We start from the raw sequence: 22,500 nt of genomic DNA on the forward strand, positions 1-22,500 counted from the left end.
GTAAATACAGGCTGGTGACAAGGGACACTGAGGAAGAGCATTACATGAACTCCTTCTTAGGTTAAATTGCTGGAGTGTCTCTACATAGGTAAAGAAAAAAATCCACCGCATTTGATAAGAGAAATTTATATTATTTATATGGAACAGAACAAACCAATTTACAAGAAAGGCACTTAAGTGGGGAGCTTATTTATTAATGAGTGTAGTACACAAGCTAATGGGGCTGTAATGCAGATGCACCTAAAGCTCGGAGGACAGCGGTCTCCAGGCACTCTGCTTCAGAGAGAGGAGGGAAAGCAGGCTGGGAAAATACTCCTGCCCCATTCCAGATGGAGTTATGTAAAGTAGTTTTGTCTGTGTCATCTTAGCAGGGCGGTCTGTCCCCAGCTCTCCCATCACAGGGCATTCTGGAGTAAGAATGAGATAGGACAAGAGGGTTGGCACAAATGGGAATGGCTTGGAGCTGAAGGAGGGTGGATTTTGACGAGATGTGAGGAAGGAATTCCTGGCTGGAAGGGTGGGTAGGCCCTGGCACAGGGTGCCCAGAGCAGCTGGGGCTGTCCCTGGATCCCTGGCAGTGCCCAAGGCCAGGCTGGGCTTTGGGGCTGGGAGCACCTGGGACAGGGGAAGGTGTCCCTGCCGTGGCTGGGGTGGGAATGAGATGAGCTTTAGCATCCCTTCCCACCCAAACCATTCCAGAATTCTGGTGTGGCCGTGCCAGGGCTGTCAATCCCTGGATCCCACTTTGTCCTCTGCAAGGAGGTTCAGATGTGATTTGAAGGTCACAGCAACTCTCCACCCCAGGGCAGCACCTCTGCACGGAGAAGTTCCAAAACTCCTGGATCCAGCGACGAGGCATCCCCCGGGATCCCAAGGTGGGAAGATGGGAGAAGCAAGAGCCATGCTATGGCCAGACTGGTCCCTCAAGGGCAGAGTGTGTTTAAATTACAGTTCCTATGCTCAGCCTTTAACAAGCTCCTTCTGAGGTGGCAGTTTATAGACTCTTATTTCAGTTAATTATAACAGCACTTTTTGAAACAGTATTTTTATTGGTTTTATTGATGTGCCCTGCTGGCTTTCCAATCCAGTGTTGGGTCCTGCTTGTTTACCTGAGAGAAAAAGCTTTTCCTCCTGGGTGCAGAGGATGCAGGGATGGCCTGTGGCAGGGGAGGGCTCCCTTGGTGCCTGCAGAAGGGTCCATCCTGCCAGAGCCTGCCCAGAGGTGACTGAGGCATTGTAGAGGAAATGAGGGAAAACACTCTTTATTCTTTGTTCTCCCCACTGTTGTATTTTTGTGGTTGAGGCCAAATTGGTAAGAGGTACAGCCAGTTCTTGACTGGTGATGCCATTCTGGGGGGGAGATCCTGCTGATGTGTGTGGCAGCAACCTCAAAGCCCTGCAGAAAGACTTTGGAGATCTCTATTAACTGTGCTGTTTTAACTGGGATTCATTAGTTTTTCTGAGATGATCTAAGGTGTCCCCAGAGTCTTCTGTTCTCCAGGTGAACACTCCCAGCTCTCCCAGCCTGGCTCCAGAGCAGAGGCCTCCAGTCCTGGAGCATCTTTGTGGCCTCTGGACTCACTTCAGCAGGAGATGCTCAGGGGTCACAGACTTTACACCCACACTGGGAACTCGCTTTGAAAAACGTCCTGGCAAGTTGAATTCTTAAGAGGTTCCTGATTTATCTGTATCTTAATTCATTTTAATAGGCTGGAGGATCTGCAGGTGCTGTTGATTATAATTCTTGGTGCTCACTGTCATCTGGAATTCATGCACTGACGCACGTCAAGGTGGACATCCAAAGTCAGGGCCCAGTTCCAATAATTCAGCCTTAAGTTTTTGTCCTTCAGTGTCCCCGTGCACCAGATCAGAGACCTGGGTCTTGCAGTGTAAGGGCTGTAATGTGTATTTTAACTCCCTTAGGTTTGGTGGATTTTTTTTTAAATCCATGCATAATTGGGATTATATCTGTCTGAGATATGTAGCAAAAAATGTAAATTTGACTTCAGATACCAGTTAGCAGATGGGTTATCACTGCAAGGCAGGGTGCTGAGTAGGGCTGGTGAATTTGTGGCCATTGCAGAGGGCTGGGGGTGGTGGTGAATCCCCAAACTAGCATTGCAGAGGGCTGGGGTGGTGGTGAATCCCTAAAACCAGCGTTGCAGAGGGCTGGGAGTGGTGGTGAATCCCTAAAACCAGCACTGCAGAGGGCTGGGGTGGTGGTGAATCCCTAAAACCAGCACTGCAGAGGGCTGGGGTGGTGGTGAATCCCCAAACTAGCATTGCAGAGGTCTGGGGTGGTGGTGAATCCCTAAAACCAGCACTGCAGAGGGCTGGGGTGGTGGTGAATCCCTAAAACCAGCACTGCAGAGGGCTGGGGTGGTGGTGAATCCCAAAAGCAGCACTGCAGAGGGCTGGGGTGGTGGTGAATCCCTAAAACCAGCACTGCAGAGGGCTGGGGTGGTGGTGAATCCCCAAACCAGTGTTGCAGAGGGCTGGGGTGGTGGTGAATCCCCAAACCAGCCCTGCAGAGGGCTGGGGTGGTGGTGAATCCCTAAAACCAGCCTTGCAGGGGGCTGGGGTGGTGGTGAATCCCTAAAACCAGCACTGCAGAGGGCTGGGGTGGTGGTGAATCCCCAAACTAGCATTGCAGAGGGCTGGGGTGGTGGTGAATCCCCAAACCAGTGTTGCAGAGGGCTGGGGTGGTGGTGAATCCCCAAACCAGCCCTGCAGAGGGCTGGGGTGGTGGTGAATCCCTAAAACCAGCACTGCAGAGGGCTGGGGTGGTGGTGAATCCCCAAACCAGTGTTGCAGAGGGCTGGGGTGGTGGTGAATCCCTAAAACCAGCACTGCAGAGGGCTGGGGTGGTGGTGAATCCCTAAAACCAGCACTGCAGAGGGGTGGGGTGGTGGTGAATCCCCAAACCAGCGTTGCAGAGGGCTGGGGTGGTGGTGAATCCCAAAAGCAGCGGGGACAGCGGCGCAGCACTGGGAATGCCGTGTGCGGTTTAAGGGTCCCCTGCAGCCAGCCCTAACACAGTTAATTGCCTGTGATAAAACCAACCTCCCAGGTCTGATGGGAGACTTCTTTTATATAAGAAAAAATGTTTTGTAACAATTTCTTGTAAGTGCTAAAATTAACTGACTTTCTTCTAACCTAATTAAAGCTGGAGCTGATGATATCACCTATGCTTAATGTTGCCGAACATCTCGGGCAGAGTGTGCTGCTGCTTGGAACTTGGCTCCAGTTCTGCTTCCTGCTTTAAAACATTTAATGTGAAGCATCTGCTCGCTTGTTGCTGGTTCAGGGTGTGCTCAATCACCCCCGTTCTCAATCTAGAACAGGGTGGTCCTTCCCAACACAGAAGATGCACAGAAAATGGGCTTTTTTTAACTTTTCGGCAAATTCTCCGGTCGTTCTGCTGCCAAACCCTACTGATTTGAAAGGGAAGTATTTGTGAAGAGGTCACTCTGATATTAGGAGTATTTGTGCTGTCTCAGTAGGGCCCAGCTGTTGGTGTTTGAAGGGTTTCATTGATGGAGGGGAGTGGGTCTCTCTGGGGAAGTCTCTGAGCTGATAGAACTGCCGGTGCTGATGAGCACCAGAGCTGACTGTGGTTGTCTTGGCCTGGATGACTCCTGCTAACACAGATGGGGTAGAAACGTGCAGGATGAAATCTGGAGAGACCAGGAATTAGTCTGGAAAGGCTGTGGGTGGGAAACAGGAAGAAAGCAGTACTGGAATGGGTGACCAGCGTGGAGGTGAAGCAGGAAATCTTCAGCAGAGCAGTAAGGTCAGACTGAGGGGTCCAGAGATGGTCCAGACCACGTGAGGTCAGCAGGGTGGTGGTGGCCAGCAGAGGAAAAGGGCAGAACTTTAAAGGTGGCCTAAGGAGAGGACTGTGGACAGGAGTGACGGAAAAAGGGGAATGGCTTCAAACTGCCAAAGGGAAGATGGAATACTGGGGAGAAATTCTTCCTGTGAGGATGGTGAGGCCATGGCACAGAGAAGCTGTGGCTGCCCTTGGATCCCTGGAAGTGCCCAAGGCCAGGTGTCCCTGCCCATGGCAAGGGTGGAACAAGATCATGTTCAATGTCCCTTCCAACACAAAGCAGTCAGGGATTGAGGGAAGGAGGGTGGCATGGAGCAGACAACAAAGGGCACTGGGAGGCACAGGAGAAGATTGAGGTGGTTGAAGAACCAGAACTTGGTGGTTGTCCTTCCACCTGGCTGTTGCTTTAACAGAGATCTTTGTTGCTAATGGGATTCACTGCTGTGAAAACACAAGAAATGCTCAGGGAAAAGGAGCCAAGCCCACACACACAGAGCATTGTTTTCCTTGGATGTGTTTCAGGTGTTCCTCGGGAAGTCACCGCCGTGGTCTCGCAGTGCCACATCCCAGGGCAGGATCTTGTTTGAAATCTGTGTCTCCCTGTATAGGATTCCAATCAAAACTTTAATGGTCCAGGGCAGTGAGTAGCATTTAATGACCTTCAGTGCTATCACTTGAGTCTTTTGGGCATTGACATTGATTTTCCTTATCTTGGCATGTGGAGACAGGAGACTCACTCCATCCTTTGAACTGTTTGCTGGTGCACACCAGGAGCAGGGAATAAGCAGGGAGCAGCTTTGCAGGGATCATGGGCTTGGGCAAGACCAGTTTGGCCCCCAATTTAATGTCATTAATTGCAAAAGTTGGGAAAAAAATTACACTATTTGAATATCTTTGTATTTACTCAAGAGGTGTGTTTATTTATTACTTATTGTATCAATAATTTAATCTATTAATGTATTATGTAATTAATTATCTATTTATTTGTTATATTATTTATTTGGAATTTATATCAGGTATATGATGCCCAAATCTCTGTGCAGGTGCTTCTTTCCCAGGGTTAAAGAGAGGATGCAGAATTTCTCACCAGTTAGATCTGTAAGAATTTGCATCCTCCAGAAGAGATAAAAACAGAATAAGGAAAACATGGCACAGGTTGTATGACAAGGACTAAGTCTGACTCAGCTCCAGTTTCTTGTGTTCTTCCCTAAATGCATCAATTTTTTCTTAATAGGTCTTAAAAGGAGCAGTGTCGGGGCTGTTCGACGGGAATTGGGGGTTATTGCTGTTTATTGCAGCTCTCATCCCTTTTTTAATCTCTCCATCCCATCATAGAGCCACTTCATTTATAAGCAGCTAAATTAAACTATGTCAGGATGTGCTTGGCCATGAATTTTAAACCTAAAAAGGCGCTTTGTTCGTTGATTCAGTTGTGGGGAAGAAATGCAGCAGAGCCACCCGGCTATTTGAACTCTTTATTTGCCACATTTGCAATATTAATAACACTGTTTCCAGAAGTTGTCACATCAAGTAAAAGATCTTCATTCCGGGCTGCCTTTTGGGGCCAAATCGAGACTGGATGCATGCATTTAATAAATTGTAGTCTCAAGTAGTCATTTTGGTAAATAATTAGCTTGGGTGGAAGAATAAGTTAGCATATTGTATGCATCTAATGCTGCAAATGTACACCCAGCAAACTTTGCTATTAATCAACAGTCAAGCACTGTAAGTTGGGTCTCATACATAATGAATTGTCCTTAAACCTCCTGGGCTTCATTGATAGAAAAATAAGAGAAAACACCAGTGTAGTAAGCTTTGGAATAAAATTTAACGAGATTGCTCTGCATCCCGTAATCGGTTTGGAGTCATTAGAGACCAGAAAATTCAGCTGCAGTTTTGGGGTGGCTTTAGCCTTCATCTATCAAAGAAAGGCTGCTTAAATGACATTTAGGTGTGGATAAAATACATTTTTTAGTTAATTTCACAATGAAGGCTCCAGTAAAAACATTGACTCACTCTGTGTTGTTGTGGAACCAATAATGCTGCCAAATAATAAGTCCCATTTTCATGTTAATTTTTGTGTGCCAATCATCACTGATCCTTCCTTTTGAAAGGCAACACAGCAGCTATTTCTCTAAGAGAAAATTAGTTTGGTAAGATAAGCACAGATCTATGTAATTGTAGGAAAAGGACAGCCTTCAGTTTTCAGATAGTGCAACTTTTTTCTGTTACGAGGTCAGGTGTGTGAGAGTTATGTGACAACTTGTCTTCTGTATTATGCTGATAAAACAAAAATTGCCACTTAAAAAACAATAATTTTGAAATTATTCTGGCCCCGCATATGTATTTCATGGCAAGAGTTAGCATTCAGGTCCTAGAGGATCAACAGTGACTTCTCCTGCAAATGTAAAAATTTACTCTGGTTTAGGAGCTCTGTTATTAACTATTTTACAAAAATATATATTTTTAAGTATATAAATATTAAGAATTATCTATGCTAATGACAGTCATGGAGCTCTGCACTGACAGTCACCAAGCTCTTCCCACCACTGGGGAAGAAAATCACAAAAAAAAACCCACAAAAAAAAAAAAGGTAAAATTACAAAAGGACAAAATTTTAAATTATGAAACTTTACCTAAAAATCAAAAATTTAGAATTAATAATGTAATCTGAGTCTGTCCACATGTATCAATGGCACTTCATTGACTCCAGGCTAGGAGGAGTTGCAATCTTCTTTGATTTGAGGAGCTTTTTTCATTTCTATCTTAAAAAAAAAAAAAAAAAAAAAAAAAAAAAAAAAAAAAAATTTAAATTGAAGTAAAGGGGACTCTTCACTGGCTCAGTTTCTAAACCTCTCCTTGGGCAAAGCACTGGGAGGTGAAGTGATTTTCCAGGGATAAAACACTCAGGCATGTGTGGCTACAGGCAGTGGAAGTGGGATTTTGGATGTTACATTCAATCAACCAATTATATTTCAAATACACAAATATTTTATAAATAGACATCTATTTTATACATATGTTATGGGAGCTGCTGTGACATTCTCCTGGTATTTATTTGTGCTAAGGAAGCTGCCAGCTCCTGGCTTTCCCCCAGGGAATGTGCCAGCAGATTTGTGCTACGTCCCCTTCCTTTCAGCACTGCTCAAGGTCCACCTTGTTTCCCTTACGTTTCTGAAGGACTGAGGCAAAAAGCAGCTCAGAAATAAATAATGAGCATCCTGCCACTTCAGGACATGGCTTCCCCCAGCATGTCTCTGGTTTCCATCATGGTTGAGCTGTTTGGGATGATCCCGAAGCCAATCCGCTGCTTACATGTTTATTTTGGAAGCGCCTTAGAAACTTGCAGTTCTTGGCAGTGGCTTTGGAAGGAGCCTGTTAAACTGAAACAGGTGCTGCTGCTGCTTTCCTCCCCCTCTGCTAGAGCCAGCCTTTCCTTCCTTTCATCCCATCAGACGTGAGGAGGCACAGGAGAAGCAGGGCTGGGATGGAGCTTTGGGAAGACACCTCTCAGCGGTGTGGGTGCAGGGACGCCGCTCCCCGGGCTTGGGCAGGCTCTGGAAAGGGCTGGAATGGAAAGGAGGGGGTAGGATTGCAGGGGGAATGGTGTGGGATAGCTGTGGGATGTGAAAACCCTAATCCTGGGCTGCATTCCCACGTTGGGATTGGTCTGGGGCTCTCTTGGACCTCACCACCATGGGCAGGAGATGTGCAGCAGCAGCAGTGGGTGCCTGGCCTGAGCAAAGGCTCTTTGTGAGACACATCCAGCTGGAAGAAAAAGATACATTTCTTTCTAGATGTCTTTAGGTAGCTTAAAACGAGCTTTTGTTTCTGATTGAGCAGTTTGTGATTTTTAATGAAGCATCTCACTGTAAAGCCACGTTGGTCATGTGCAGTTGAATATCCATTTACCCCAAATATCCTCAGAAAGTTAAGGCAGACGTGTGACAGACATGTGACACTGCTGACATATTAGAGGGCACCACATTACTGCAAATGAAAAACTTCTGGGTCAAAAAATAAAATAAAATAAAATAAAATAAAATAAAATAAAATAAAATAAAATAAAAATGAAAAAAAAGAAAAGGAAAAGAAAAAAGAAAAGGAAAAGGAAAAGGAAAAGGAAAAGGAAAAGGAAAAGGAAAAGGAAAAGGAAAGAAAAGAAAAGAAAAGAAAAGAAAAGAAAAGAAAAGAAAAGAAAAGAAAAGAAAAGAAAAGAAAAAAGAAAAGAAAAGAGAAAATATAAAATGCACACTAAACCCCAACAGTAACAATTGGTTATTGACCTGGTAAAAATACAAAACTCTCCACTTCAATTTTTTTGAGATGACAAGCAGCACCAAGCATAATTCAGGAATGAAAACAAGTGCAGTGACGCACTCTGATGAAAGTGGAAGTGATTTAAATAATATTAATGTGGGTTAAATAAATGTTCCTCATGATTCCAGCCCCGCTGAAAAAAAAAAACAATAATAAAAGGCATTGGTACTTTTTAAGGAAAAAATAAAGAATTCTCCAGGACGAAAACAAAGGAGTCAGATTTAACAAAGCAGTCAGATTTCTTACACATTTTATTTAGGGTTTGGGTTTTTTTATTTTTCAATGAACACACTTGTGTTGCCTTCCTGTGTAAAAGTAAAATTTCTTCTTGTTGATCACAAGTTTAAGACTTAAACTTTCCACAGGGAAAACAGTGAATGGCCACTTTGGCCACCACCCTCTGCCACCCTTTCCTTGGGGGTCACCCAGGGCAGGACATTAAGAAAGGCCCTTTCTTTCTTTTTCATTCCCAAAGTTTAGGCCCAGGTAGTTCGTGTGACTCTCAGGTGTGTATTTTTCCATAAATTTCAGCTTGTTCCTGTCCATCTTGACTCAGAGGTGCCCAAAGATCCGTGCCTGCAGTTGAGAAACCTTCCAAGAAACCCGACACTGAGCAGAGGGATTTCCTTCCAGGGGGGGAATTTCCCATGATGTAACTCCTCTGCTCTTCTTACCAAGGTTTTGAGACCACTTGGACTCTGCTCTTTGAAAGGTCCTTAAGGCTTTGAAGCCTGAGAAAATCCTTTAAAAGGCAGCTGGTGTTTTCAGTGGGATATTTAATGCCGAGGTAGTTTGTGGAAGTTCTGCTATGCAAGTTTGGAGAGGGAAAGGGGAGGAGGGGAGGGCAGGGAGGGGAGGAGGGCCAGCAGAAGACACCCAGGCATGAGTTATGTGCCTTCTTTTCCTCTATTAAAGCTGTCAAATTCCCAGGAATAGCTGTTGCCATCTCTAGCCAAGCAAAATTAATGTGAAGGTTTTCCTTTTTTTTTCAGCTCCCTGCCAGTTTGAAGCTCTGGGTGTGTGTGTTGGCACGTGGAGTGTGTGTCCTGCAGGAAAAGAGCATTCCTGGAGAGCAAATTCATTTCTGCCTTGCAAAGCATTCCCTTTCCTGGCCAAGGTGGGGGTGGCCGTGGAGGTGGCAGGTGTTGGGAAAGCCTCTGGTGTTGAATTGCTGGGGGAATGGCCCCACCAAAAACATCTGGAGATGTTCAGCAGTGGCAGGGCGCTGTGATTAAAAGCAGCAATTAAAAAGAAAATTAAATTCTATCCAAACGCTCCTGCCAGGGAGCACCTGGAGAAGTGAGGAATGTGTGTGTGATGGTTTGGCCCGGAATGGAACCTTAAATCCCACCCAGTGCCACCCTGCCATGGCAGGGACACCTCCCACTGTCCCAGGTGCTCCCAGCCCCAGTGTCCAGCCTGGCCTTGGGCACTGCCAGGGATCCAGGGGCAGCCCCAGCTGCTCTGGGCACCCTGTGCCAGGGCTGCTCACCCTGCCAGGGAACAACTCCTAATTCCCAATATCCCATCCAGCCCTGCCCTCTGGCAGTGGGAGCCATTCCCTGGGTCCTGTCCCTCATCCCTTGTCCCCAGTCCCTCTGCAGCTCTCCTGGAGCCCCCTCAGGCACTGGGAGGTGCTCCCAGAGTCTCCCTGGCTGCTCCCCACTTGTTTTGGGGGTGACTGATGGTGGCTGGGTGCCCTTGGGCTGGTCCCTGTCAGCAGCTGGAGGCAGAGCCCAGAGCTGCTGCTCCCAGAGCCATGAGGAGACGGAGTTTTTCTATTTTATTGGTGTTTTCAGCCCAAATGACTTCCAGACTCCCAAGAACGGGAAACAGGATGATGTGAAAAACATAAGGAGACCATAGCTTTGAGCACTCTTCGTGCTCTTCTGGATAAATGGAGCAGAAAAGTCTCCCCACTTCTCTCCCAGGTTTCAGAGGAGTTGTTGTTATTATATTCTCTCATTATTATTTTGTTGTAGCTCTAACAATTCATAGTAACAGAGCCATGTTCCGCTGTGTTGTACCTGTATGAAATAAGGGATTATCCGTGGTGTTGGGAGCTTGGTTTGAAGTCCATGTCATGGGGATTTGTGCACAAAAGTTTGTGCATGGATTCTCATAGTTTTTCTTTAAGCAAAGATATTATTAATCAAGAAAAGAGCATAAAGTAGACACCAGCTTTAAAAAACTTGATCCTGCTTCACATGCATAAAGGAAAGTCAAAAGCATCAATTTGATAAATAAATGGAGAGAGAAATAAAATTGCACTTAACTCCTACCAAACTGGATCCAAAGCTGATTCTACAGATTGGTTTTGCCCCTGCTCCAAGCCGTGGACTCCTGGGCAGCTGCTGGAGTGCTTTAATTGTCCTTCTCCGCGTCTCTCCACTTCCCCAGCAGTAATTGGAACCTTCAGTGGTTCACAATTAAGCAGGAGCTGAGTCGGGGCTGGGGGAATGGCAGGATCAGGCACCAGGCTGGCGAGGGCTGCTCTGCTGTGATGTGCCCCGGCCCCAGGCACATCCCCGGTCCCATCCAGGGCTCCTCTGGGCTGGCTCAGGCTCTGCAGGTCTTGGGTCTCTCTGCCCAGCTGCCTCGTGGTGAAAGCAGAGCTGGCCTCTTTGATGCAGTTCCTGCAACACCTCTTGGTTCGTTGGCTTTTTGCTCGGAGGAGTCTCACGAAATCCTTTCCCCTCCTCGCAGCACGCTCAGGAGCTGGGGATGGTCTGCTCTGTCCCCGTACCTGGCTGGCACAATCACTCTGGTTTTCTCTTCCCTTGTCTCAGGTTCACATGTATTTTGATGTTGGCACAGTTTTCTCTTCCTTTTCTTGCTTTGGGGCACATCCAGCCTCTCAGCAGAAGACTCTGCTGTTGAGGTCTAGCACTGAGGAACTTCTGGCTCTGGCTTTGTTTCCAGCTGGGAGAAAAAGCTGCAAGAATCAGGAAACCTTTGGATGGCCCCTCAGTGGTGGTGAGGGTTCTGGATACGAGAAGATTGCTGGTGATGCCACTGTTCTGGCCATCACCCTTGATGTGGTCTCCATCACTTCCCTTGGATGCAGTGCTAATGGGCTGTGTGTTTACTGCTGTCCTCACACAGGTCTCTGCAGTTCTGAGAGATCCCCCCACCACACCCCAGCCTTGGGAAACACCAGGAGAGCACCACCACCCCCTTCCCAGCACTGCTCTGCACCCCTGGAAACATCCAGCTTGGAAAACACAGCTGGACATGTGCAAATCCAGGGTTTCCTTTTTCACCACTCTCATCCACACCTTGCTCTTCCAGAGGAAAAGAAAAAAAGGAGCAAGGGAAAAAGCACATTTTTATTGACAGGTGCTTTCTGTCCGCTCACTTTGCTCCTCAGCCCCTGCAAGCACGAGCTGCCATTGAAAATCAAATGAATTCTCAATTGCTTCCTTCCAATTCAATCAGGGGAGGGAAGCAGAGACCTGCCACGGCGCTGGAGGAAGCGGGGAGCTGCTTCCTTCCCTCCCTCCCCAGGGATGGCCTGGGGACAAGGGACTGCACCCCCAGGGGACACGGAGGAGGAGCCTCACCTCTGTCCCTCCTGGAAGCACAAGGATGTGTCATCCACCCTGGGCTTGGGCTGTGTTCTTGCTCCCTGACATTTCCCACATGGCTGTTCCCTCGTGCCCGTCTTCCATGGGTTTTCTTACAGGTGTTTATAGCACTGTGTCGTCTTTGCATTTGGGGAGGTGATGAGGGTGAGTTTTTGTTACTGCTGTGAGGAATCCCTTCCCTTTTCTCTGGGAAGAATAAATGTCTGACTCCGGGTTAAATGTTTAGGAGTTTTTATTTTGCCGATACAGAGTGTGAATGCTCGGTTTTATCACAGCATCACAGAGCTGTTTTGCTTGGAAGGGACCTTCAAGCCCGTGTTGTTCCACTCAAGGGACCAGGTTGTTCAGAGCCCTGTCCAGCCTGCTTTTGTCACTTGTACCACTGTAACCTTGCATTTCTCTGTGTCTCAGCAGGGCAGAGCCCTCGGTGGCTTGCGAGGTGTGCGAGGGGGCCGAGGAGATGCCGGAGCCCCTGCAGCAGTGCACGGCCTGGCTCCGAGCCTACTTCTGTGAGCCAGCGACCACAGAGACCCTGCCCGTGCCAGCCTTCCACCACCCCCTGCTCCAGAGAGGTCAGTGCCACCCTCCCTGCCCTCTGCCATCAGCCACTGGCTCCCGTCTCCCTCGTCCTTGCTCTGTGAAACAATGTGGCTCAGCTGCCAGCACTGAAAGGTCGGGGTGCGAACACACCTGAAGGGGTGTGAGCTGCTCCGTGAGCTGTGGCTACCTAAAGTAGCATTTGGCCACCAAGAGGCAGGGGTTGAGGCTTTGACATCACCTCTCTACAGCTCCCTGACAGGAGGGGGCAGCCAGGGGGGCTCTGGCTCTGGTCCCAGGAAGAGTGGAAATGGCCTCACATAGCATCAGCAGAGGTTTTGGTTGGAGATTTGGGAGAATTTCTGCCTGGGAAGGGCTGCCCAGCCCTGGCACAGCTGCCCTGGGCGCTGGTGGAGTCCCCATCCCTGGGGGCATTTAAAAGCCTTTGCATGTGGCACCTGGGGACATGGGTGGCCTGGGCAGTGCTGGGGAGCTGTTGGAATTGGTGGGCTCAGAGGGATTTTGCAACCTCAGTGATGCCCTGATTCTGTGGTTCTGTGTCCCTGTCAGGAGAAAAGTGCCAGGGAAGCAGTCAGGGATAGGTTGTGTGAGGTTGCTGTGGTTTTATTCCTCAAAGTTGTCATAGATAATATTTTTAAACAAAGAGCATTGTTACCACAAAGTTGTTCTATTTATGAATTTAGATAAAAGCAGCACCGGAGAAAAGTTCCTCCCCACCATTCCCCATTTATGAGCTGTGTTCCTGAAGGCCTCATAACAGAAACTGATCATTTGAAATGAAACGGGTCCCAATATCTTTAATAATAATAATAATAATCTCATAAGTCTGATGTTTGCAGTGCCTTCTTGCCTGCCCCAAATGCCATAATTTCTGGGTGAGTAGGGGAATCTCAGGATCTCTGAGCTTTGCACAGCAGCTTTGTTTCCAACAGCATCTTCTGCACTTACTCTCCCATGTTGTGCACATTCCCCAGTGCCAGATCTTTCACAGCCAAATTCCAGGGATGTACTGAGAAATTTTTTTATTAGTTGGGGTAGAATGAAGCTGTGGAAACTTTGAGGTGGATGTGAATGGGCAAAGCTGGTTAGAAAATATCACTGCTGCTGCTGCTCCTGCCACCTCCAAACAGCAGCAGGGGAATTCTCCCTCCCAGATTATCCATCAGAAGATTATAAAACATTAAATCTTACAGACAAAACATTATAAAAAATATATAAATACAACTTTTTCCCCCTTTTTCATTAGTTTTCCTAAATGGGCTCCTGAATTCCTTTTAGCTTTTTGAGTGAAATTCCTTGGTGTAAGCACTGCTGATCTTTAGCTGCTGGTTTGGGGTTCAGCCCTGAGAGGTTTGAGTTTGTAGAAGACTTTGGTCCATGCCTAGGGCACAACCCTCCTGTGCAGGCAGCACTGCAAGGCGCTGAAAAGCTTCTAAAAGAGGAAAAATAAGGATGTTTGTTAACAGGTAGCTTCTTGAGGGAAACAATCACCACCCTTGAACTTCTGAGTGAAGGAAGTTCTTCAGTGCCATCCAAGCTCAGAACCCAGCCAGGAGCTGTGGCAGGGCTGGGACGTGGCTGGTGGCTGTGAGCATCAGCTGAGGGTCCCTGGTGAGGGGTGGCACTGGGGGTGCCCCCTGGTCTTGGGGTCTGTGTCTCTGTGAAGTCTTGATGACCCCAAGATTGTAAAAGTCCCTTTTCTCCCAGCCCGAGCCGCCAGTGAAGAGGACTGGAATGTGTCCAATTGCTTTTTCAAGGTTGTTCATTTCTTCTTATCTAAACATTCTCTCTCTGACCTGCCGAGATCCCCTCGGCAAGGCAGCCGTGGCCATCTGCCCCGAGCCTCGAGCAGCTCCTACATTATATACTCAAAATTACGTGTGCCGTGTTTACAGCTCCCGCACCAGTACCTGAGATCTGTGTTGGACAGTGTGTCCCTACCTTAAACCAGTAGAAAAGTGTCACCATCACAGCAAGACATGGAAGGCAAGAAGAACAAGAAGGTCAGGACACGCCCAAATCCCTCCATCTTGTCCCCTGAACCCCATTCTAAAAACCCCAAAATTCTACTTTTGCACCCTGTGTTAATTCACCTACCACACCACTCAAACCCTTGTGGCTTGTAATTCCTCACACAAATTTGGCAGTTTTTTCCACAGGCTAAAATCAAAGCCACAGGTGTTTTTGACTTGGTGCCAGGGTCTGGAGACAGCCAGGGCAGCCAGAGGGATGTCCTGGGCTCCGACACTCTGGTCCTCAGGGGGTTTGGGTGTGACCAGCACAGCACGGGCTGGGCGCTGGGCAGTGTTCTCCTTCCAGCATCTGCACATCCACCTTGTTTTAATTTAGCTCCCTTGTTTGCTCCTGGCCTGGCCCAGGTGTGTTTGTGTGTGTGTTTTACTGGGGGAAGGCTCCTACATCATGGACATGCTAATGAGGAATTAATTGGCTCAAATCACAATGATGCGAGAGCGTTTCTGTTCTTCTGTCACTTTCTCCTACTAATACTTTCATAAAACTGAAAAAAATTTATGTTGGAAGGAATGTGGAAATAGGTGTCAAAAATTGGAAGGAACTGATTTTAAAAGTTATTTAGGAGAAAGATGATGTAAAAATCAAATTATGATGGATTGCACTTCAGTTTATCTGCACATCAGAATTGCAGTTTTGCTAAATTAGGAATTTGGTATTTATTTGCTTTTACACATTTACATTTGAAAGTGCCTGCTCATTTCTCCAGGCACTTAAAAACACAGAACAAACATCAGTGAGAGCTGAGGATCCAAAGCCAGAAAGGCTTTTTCTCATCACTCTGATTTTCTGACATTTCTGTTCAGCAGCAGCTTTTCAAGTGGGGCCCTGAGCAGTCTGGGGCAGTGGAAGGTGTCCCTGCCCATGGCAGGGGTGGAATTGGACGAGCTTTCAGGTCCCTCCAACCCAAACCAGGCTGGAATTCTGTGATTCCATGATCATCAAAACCTGTGGCCCTTTTTCCCCCCTTCCCTGTAAATGTGACCATGTACAGTATTGCTCTTTGAGAGAGGATTCAAATTCCATACTCAAGTGTTTTTCTAATCAGGACTGACTGTTGAATAATTTCTTCCTAATCAGTGCTTACATCAAATTTTATTTTATTTTTCTGCACTAACTTCATCTGGGGACAGGAAGGGTTTTGCTTATGCCAAAAAAAAAAACACATTAAAAAGGTTCCTCATCTAGCAAAAAGAATGTGTAAAGTGCTTTTGGGATGAAACACTTCTGAATTCATGGTCAGTTTTCTGCAGCTGCTTTTGTGCCATCTTTGAAGACATCGTTCCTTGTGGAGACAAAAATCGTGACAATCAACTCTGACATAACAAAAGCAGAGAGATTTGCAGATTCAGAAAGTAGAGATGATCTGCTTTATATTCATTAAGAAATTCTATAAAATTCAGTATCTGCTCTTTCAGTGGCTTCTCCTATATCTTACATTTTTCTGAAGTGCCTTTAATGTTCTAAATTACTGTTAAACGGGGTAAATGTGTGTAAAAGCACTTAAAATACAAAATCAACCTTTCCTCTTGTAACTGGGCATGGGCAGAGGAGGAATGTGAATCTTGAGGCAGGCAGGAGAATCATGGACTCACAGAGCCATTGGGGCTGGAAAAGACCTTTAAGATCATGCAGCCCAAGCGTTCCCAGCAGCAGCACCACGCTCAGCACTCATCCAGGTCCCCAAGTGCCACATCCGCGTGGTTCTGGAATGTCACCAGGGATGGTGGCTCCACCACCGCCCTGGAGAGACTGTGCCAGGGCTGGGCAGCTTTTCCATGAAGAAATTTTCCCTAGCCTCCAATCTAAACCTCCCTGGCGCAGTTTGAGGCCATTTCCCCAAATCCTGTCCCTTGTTCCCTGGAGCAGAGCCCGACCCCCATCTGACTCCCTGTCAGGGAGTTGTGGAGAGGGAAAAGTTGGGTTTCCCAGCACCTCCAGGAGTTCTCCTTTAGTGGATCTCCAATTTAGATACAGCCAATCTATTTATTTTTAAACATAATTGAAAATATGGAATAATTATTATAAATATATTTTCTATGTAAATAATAATATAATTAATACATTATGTTAATAATTGATAATTTATATTAATATATTTTCTCTTTTATATATGATAATAAGTAATTTTAACAACCTGTGTCATGGCCAGCATTCAGCGTGGAACTTCACTGAGCAAAGAGGAAGTCAGGTTTTCCCACTCCTCTGAGTGGGACATCACAGAAAAACCCCTGCTCATTCCTAATGGGAAATGATTAATCGCTCTTAATGTATCCTGCTCATTAGCTCCCTTCCTACAGAAAGAAGACAACTGAACTGTTATTATTTTGAGGGCTGGGGTGGGTGATTTGTGGGTCTGGGGAAGGTGATGCTGACTCGGCCACTCCTGAATTTCCTGCCCTCCCTTTGTGGTTGGGTGGCACAGGGTGGCTGTGCTGTGTGTTTGCAGTGGCACAGGGTGGCACAGGGTGGCTGTGCTGTGTGTTTGCAGTGCCAGGGTGGCACAAGGTGGCACAGGGTGGCACAGGGTGGCACAGGGTGGCACAGGGTGGCTGTGCTGTGTGTTTGCAGTGGCACAGGGTGGCACAGGGTGGCTGTGCTGTGTGTTTGCAGTGCCAGGGTGGCACAGGGTGGCACAGGGTGGCTGTGCTGTGTGTTTGCAGTGCCAGGGTGGCACAGGGTGGCACAGGGTGGCTGTGCTGTGTGTTTGCAGTGCCAGGGTGGCACAGGGTGGCTGTGCTGTGTGTTTGCAGTGGCATAGGGTGGCACAGGGTGGCTGTGCTGTGTGTTTGCAGTGGCACAGGGTGGCACAGGCTGGCTGTGCTGTGTGTTTGCAGTGGCACAGGGTGGCACAGGGTGGCTGTGCTGTGTGTTTGCAGTGGCACAGGGTGGCACAGGGTGGCACAGGGTGGCTGTGCTGTGTGTTTGCAGTGCCAGGGTGGCACAGGGTGGCACAGGGTGGCACAGGGTGGCTGTGCTGTGTGTTTGCAGTGGCACAGGGTGGCACAGGGTGGCTGTGCTGTGTGTTTGCAGTGGCACAGGGTGGCACAGGGTGGCTGTGCTGTGTGTTTGCAGTGGCACAGGGTGGCACAGGGTGGCTGTGCTGTGTGTTTGCAGTGGCACAGGGTGGCACAGGGTGGCACAGGGTGGCTGTGCTGTGTGTTTGCAGTGGCACAGGGTGGCACAGGGTGGCACAGGGTGGCTGTGCTGTGTGTTTGCAGTGGCACAGGGTGGCACAGGCTGGCTGTGCTGTGTGTTTGCAGTGGCACAGGGTGGCACAGGGTGGCTGTGCTGTGTGTTTGCAGTGCCAGGGTGGCACAGGGTGGCTGTGCTGTGTGTTTGCAGTGGCACAGGGTGGCACAGGGTGGCACAGGGTGGCACAGGGTGGCACAGGGTGGCTGTGCTGTGTGTTTGCAGTAGCACAGGGTGGCTGTGCTGTGTGTTTGCAGTGGCACAGGGTGGCACAGGGTGGCTGTGCTGTGTGTTTGCAGTGCCAGGGTGGCACAGGGTGGCTGTGCTGTGTGTTTGCAGTGGCACAGGGTGGCACAGGGTGGCACAGGGTGGCACAGGGTGGCACAGGGTGGCTGTGCTGTGTGTTTGCAGTGGCACAGGGTGGCACAGGGTGGCTGTGCTGTGTGTTTGCAGTGGCACAGGGTGGCACAGGGTGGCTGTGCTGTGTGTTTGCAGTGGCACAGGGTGGCACAGGGTGGCTGTGTTGTGTGTTTGCAGTGCCAGGGTGGCACAGGGTGGCACAGGGTGGCTGTGCTGTGTGTTTGCAGTGGCACAGGGTGGCACAGGGTGGCTGTGCTGTGTGTTTGCAGTGGCACAGGGTGGCACAGGGTGGCACAGGGTGGCTGTGCTGTGTGTTTGCAGTGGCATAGGGTGGCACAGGGTGGCACAGGGTGGCTGTGCTGTGTGTTTGCAGTGGCATAGGGTGGCACAGGGTGGCACAGGGTGGCTGTGCTGTGTGTTTGCAGTGGCACAGGGTGGCACAGGGTGGCACAGGGTGGCTGTGCTGTGTGTTTGCAGTGCCAGGGTGGCACAGGGTGGCAGTGGGGTGGCACAGGGTGGCTGTGCTCTGTGTTTGCAGTGGCACAGGGTGGCACAGGGTGGCTGTGCTGTGTGTTTGCAGTGGCACAGGGTGGCACAGGGTGGCTGTGTTGTGTGTTTGCAGTGCCAGGGTGGCACAGGGTGGCACAGGGTGGCTGTGCTGTGTGTTTGCAGTGGCACAGGGTGGCACAGGGTGGCTGTGCTGTGTGTTTGCAGTGGCACAGGGTGGCACAGGGTGGCACAGGGTGGCTGTGCTGTGTGTTTGCAGTGGCATAGGGTGGCACAGGGTGGCTGTGTTGTGTGTTTGCAGTGCCAGGGTGGCACAGGGTGGCACAGGGTGGCTGTGCTGTGTGTTTGCAGTGGCACAGGGTGGCACAGGGTGGCTGTGCTGTGTGTTTGCAGTGGCACAGGGTGGCACAGGGTGGCTGTGCTGTGTGTTTGCAGTGGCACAGGGTGGCACAGGGTGGCACAGGGTGGCTGTGCTGTGTGTTTGCAGTGGCATAGGGTGGCACAGGGTGGCACAGGGTGGCTGTGCTGTGTGTTTGCAGTGGCATAGGGTGGCACAGGGTGGCACAGGGTGGCTGTGCTGTGTGTTTGCAGTGGCACAGGGTGGCACAGGGTGGCTGTGCTGTGTGTTTGCAGTGCCAGGGTGGCACAGGGTGGCAGTGGGGTGGCACAGGGTGGCTGTGCTCTGTGTTTGCAGTGGCACAGGGTGGCTGTGCTGTGTGTTTGCACTGCCAGGGTGGCACAGGGTGGCACAGGGTGGCACAGGGTGGCACAGGGTGGCAGTGGGGTGGCTGTGCTCTGTGTTTGCAGACCAGATGGCTCATTAGAGCACAGGACAGAGGAAATTGGAGCCACAGCAGAGTTTTCCTTCGCCCTGTGATGAGCAGCAGCCTGGGGTTCTGCTCCTTGCCTGCCACGCTGTCCTCACTGGATGAGTCCTTTGGATTCCTGAGGGTGGAGTTCCTCCATCCAGGCCCTGTCCTGAGGGCGCAGGCATGGTGCAAAGCTGAGCTTTTCCCTCAGTCCAGCTCAGTCCTCCTGTTCCCTGCCTGAGCTGTGAATTCCTGTGTCAGGCTCAGAGGTCTGGAAGTGGCATTCGGGGCATTGATGCTTTTAACCTGAGGGAGGGTCACTTTGCGTTGGATTTTGGGCAGGAATTCCTCCCTGGCAGGGTGGGCAGCCCTGGCACAGGGTGCCCAGAGCAGCTGGGGCTGCCCCTGGACCCCTGGCAGTGCCCAAGGCCAGGCTGGACACTGGGGCTGGAGCACCTGGGACACTGGGAGGTGTCAGGAACATGATGGACTTCAAGGTCCCTTCCAGCCCAAACCATTCCAGGCTTCTGGCACATTCCAAGCCCAAGGCAGAGCCCAGCAGTGCAGGAAGATCCAGGAGGAGCAGCTGGGGATGGAGAGCAGGGAGGAGAGCTGTGCAGCTGAAATCCCCCGTGCTTGCTGTAGGTTATTCATCCAAGAGGGGATATTGATGAAACACCTCATGCATAATGGGAGCCTTCAAAGGAGCTGGGAGCAGCTCCATTCTCCCGGCCGGGTGACGTCGCCAGGCCTGTAATCAATAATTACCCTGTGATTTCCTGCTCCTCCAGACTCTTACACTGCCCAGGGGTGCTGGGAGCACGGGGAAATGCCAGTTCTGGGATGAGGAACCTCCTCACTCTGGGTGTCACCCCCATGGGGTCGGAGCCATCCCTGGACTCGCCCTCCTCCCTGGGGCTCTGGGGTCTCCCCCCTGGAAAGCTCCCATGGAGAAAACCCTTCCATAACACATCCTGAGTACTCTGCACCCTTCCAGGAGCTGCACTAGCACCTCTCTTTTACTCCTTTTGCACTTTCTAAACTATAACAAAATCCCAGCTTGCAACAAATTAAGAAAGAAAAGTAATTTTTTTTTCTGTATTTTCTGACTGTGACTCAGCAAAGGCCAGATTCTTTTTCTATTTGTTTTGTGGACAGAATATTTAAATCACAAGATTGTGGGGCTGTTAATTTGTCTGCTTATGAAATGACAAATTCAACATTATGCTTACATTTAAAAGGGATTTCAGGGGCTGTGCTGCTCACCCTAATTATGGTATCCTGAGAGTAAATTTTTCCCATATACAATTTATCCGTAGACTTTTTCAATATATAAAAATATATATTTTTGTATAAAAATACTCAAAATATTATATATACGTAAAATATGTAAAAATATGTATAAATTGTTTCAAAAAGAAAAACATTCACATTACTAAAATTAATTACAGATCTCTTTTCCCTTCCTTTAAATTACAGTAAAAAAAATTGTAAGAATAGTTGACTTGGTTGAGAAATTGTCAAGTAAAGCTGGAAGGTTTGAAGCTTCAGGTGCCAGTTTGTGGATAAACTGCAACTTTTTAAAATACATATTTTCATGTTTCAGGCATGCACATGTTCAGGTTCAGTGTATTTAGTCAGTCCCGTGGTGACCTTTTTGTTCGGGTGTCATTAGGTTGAGACTTAGGATGAGATTTTGCTTCAAGGAGCAGTCCCTGGGATTTCCTTCCTTTATCTTAGAGATATAGATATAGATATAGATTAGATATAGATATTTAGATATAGATTAGATATAGATATTTAGATATAGATTAGATATAGATATTTAGATAGATATAGATAGATATAGATATAGATAGAGATAGAGATAGAGATAGAGATAGAGATAGAGATAGAGATAGAGATAGAGATGTAGATATATATTTATGGTTAAAGCATAACCATCCTTAATAGGAAAAGCAGCAAACTCAGCCAACAGGGAGACCAGGAGTTCCAGTATCAGCTCTTCATGGTCCCCTTGTTTCCAGTAAAAAATGGAAAATTCCATTAATTTCTCTAGGAAAGTGGGAACCCACCAGGTTATATAAACTAGAGACATGGACAGATGGGAGATTGGGCAGGAATTGTTCCCTGGCAGGGTGGGGAGGGCTGGGATGGAATTCCCAGAGCAACTGGGGCTGCCCCTGGATCCCTGGCAGTGCCCAAGGCCAGGCTGGACACTGGGGCTGGAGCACCTGGGACAGTGGCAGGTGTCCCTGTGTGGGACTGGATGGGCTTTGAGGTCCCTTCCAGCCCAACTCATGGGATTCTGTATTTATATTTTGCAGTCTTGAGCTGCTCTGTTCACTTGCTGAGGGGACTTGCCCTTTCCTAGGCAAATACAAAATGTCATTTTCACCTCTGATTTTTGCTGCAATTTGTGAAATTCCATGAATTTGGTACTAGAGGTTCAATTCATTAAGGGAAGAAAAGAGGTTGATAAATGTTTCTGATTTTCCCTTTCTCCACCCTGCAGCTTCATCAGACATGCAAATACATTTCTATTTAGGCTTTTAGAAAGTGTTAAATATGAAATAATCTGCTCGGAAACGTTCATACTTCACATATCTGGACATGGCAGATTCAAGTGCAGAGAGCTGACAAGCTTTCCTATTTCTGTCTGCCAACTGAAAATTCAAATTCCAGAGACTGGCATCTTCTTTTATTACCATTTCATGTGAGAGGAGTTTTGATAAGCAGAAAGTCACTGTTTTGTGAGACATCTAATGGATTTTTACAATACAATACTTTCCTACAATTTTCTGCAAACAGAAATCAATCCTCTCCAACCTTCAGAAATGGAAACAGCAAAAACCCAAAATAGCCCAGTTACTTGTATACCTCTAATTCTTTTTCCAGCCCAGTTGGCCCATTGCTTTCTATCAACTATATGTATTTAAAAACAAAACTAAACAAACAAAAAAAAATCAATACAAATGCATTCTGGACAGAAATATCTGCAAAATTCCTGACCCAGTTCTTGTTGAATTCAGACCAAAATTCCCATAATTTCCAGTGGAAGCCCGTGTGGTTTTAAGTGTATCTTAAATACTTTTATTGAAGTTCATAGAGTAAATTGTCTGACAGATGTGGGCCATTTAGGACAATTCAGGCCCTCTTAGGTGCAAATTTCCTTTTTGGCAGCGCTGAATCCAGATGTTGATGGGGTTTTGGTGGAGCCTTTCAGGGTGTCCACCACTGGTGTGACCTTGGAAGAGTCTAAGGATGGAGAGAGCAGTGTGTCTGTCCTGTCGTGGGGAAAGCA

At 48.1% G+C, this 22,500-nt stretch overlaps 1 protein-coding gene across 4 annotated transcripts in view; it reads left to right on the top strand.

Annotated features, from left to right (window-relative positions):
• Positions 1 to 22,500, top strand: part of MGMT (O-6-methylguanine-DNA methyltransferase) — a 137,475-nt gene that overhangs the window by 90,678 nt on the left and 24,297 nt on the right. For 2 of the 4 annotated variants that reach the window (XM_068198349.1, XM_068198347.1), the window contains exon 3: positions 12,151 to 12,311. In XM_068198349.1, the coding sequence (XP_068054450.1) occupies positions 12,151 to 12,311 (161 nt within the window). The remainder of the gene's footprint in view (positions 1 to 12,150; positions 12,312 to 22,500) is intronic. The other 2 variants (XM_068198350.1, XM_068198348.1) reach the window with 1 other exon arrangement.

The sequence above is a fragment of the Anomalospiza imberbis genome, chromosome 8, assembly GCF_031753505.1.
Source record: "Anomalospiza imberbis isolate Cuckoo-Finch-1a 21T00152 chromosome 8, ASM3175350v1, whole genome shotgun sequence".
NCBI classification, from domain to species: Eukaryota; Metazoa; Chordata; class Aves; order Passeriformes; family Viduidae; genus Anomalospiza; species Anomalospiza imberbis.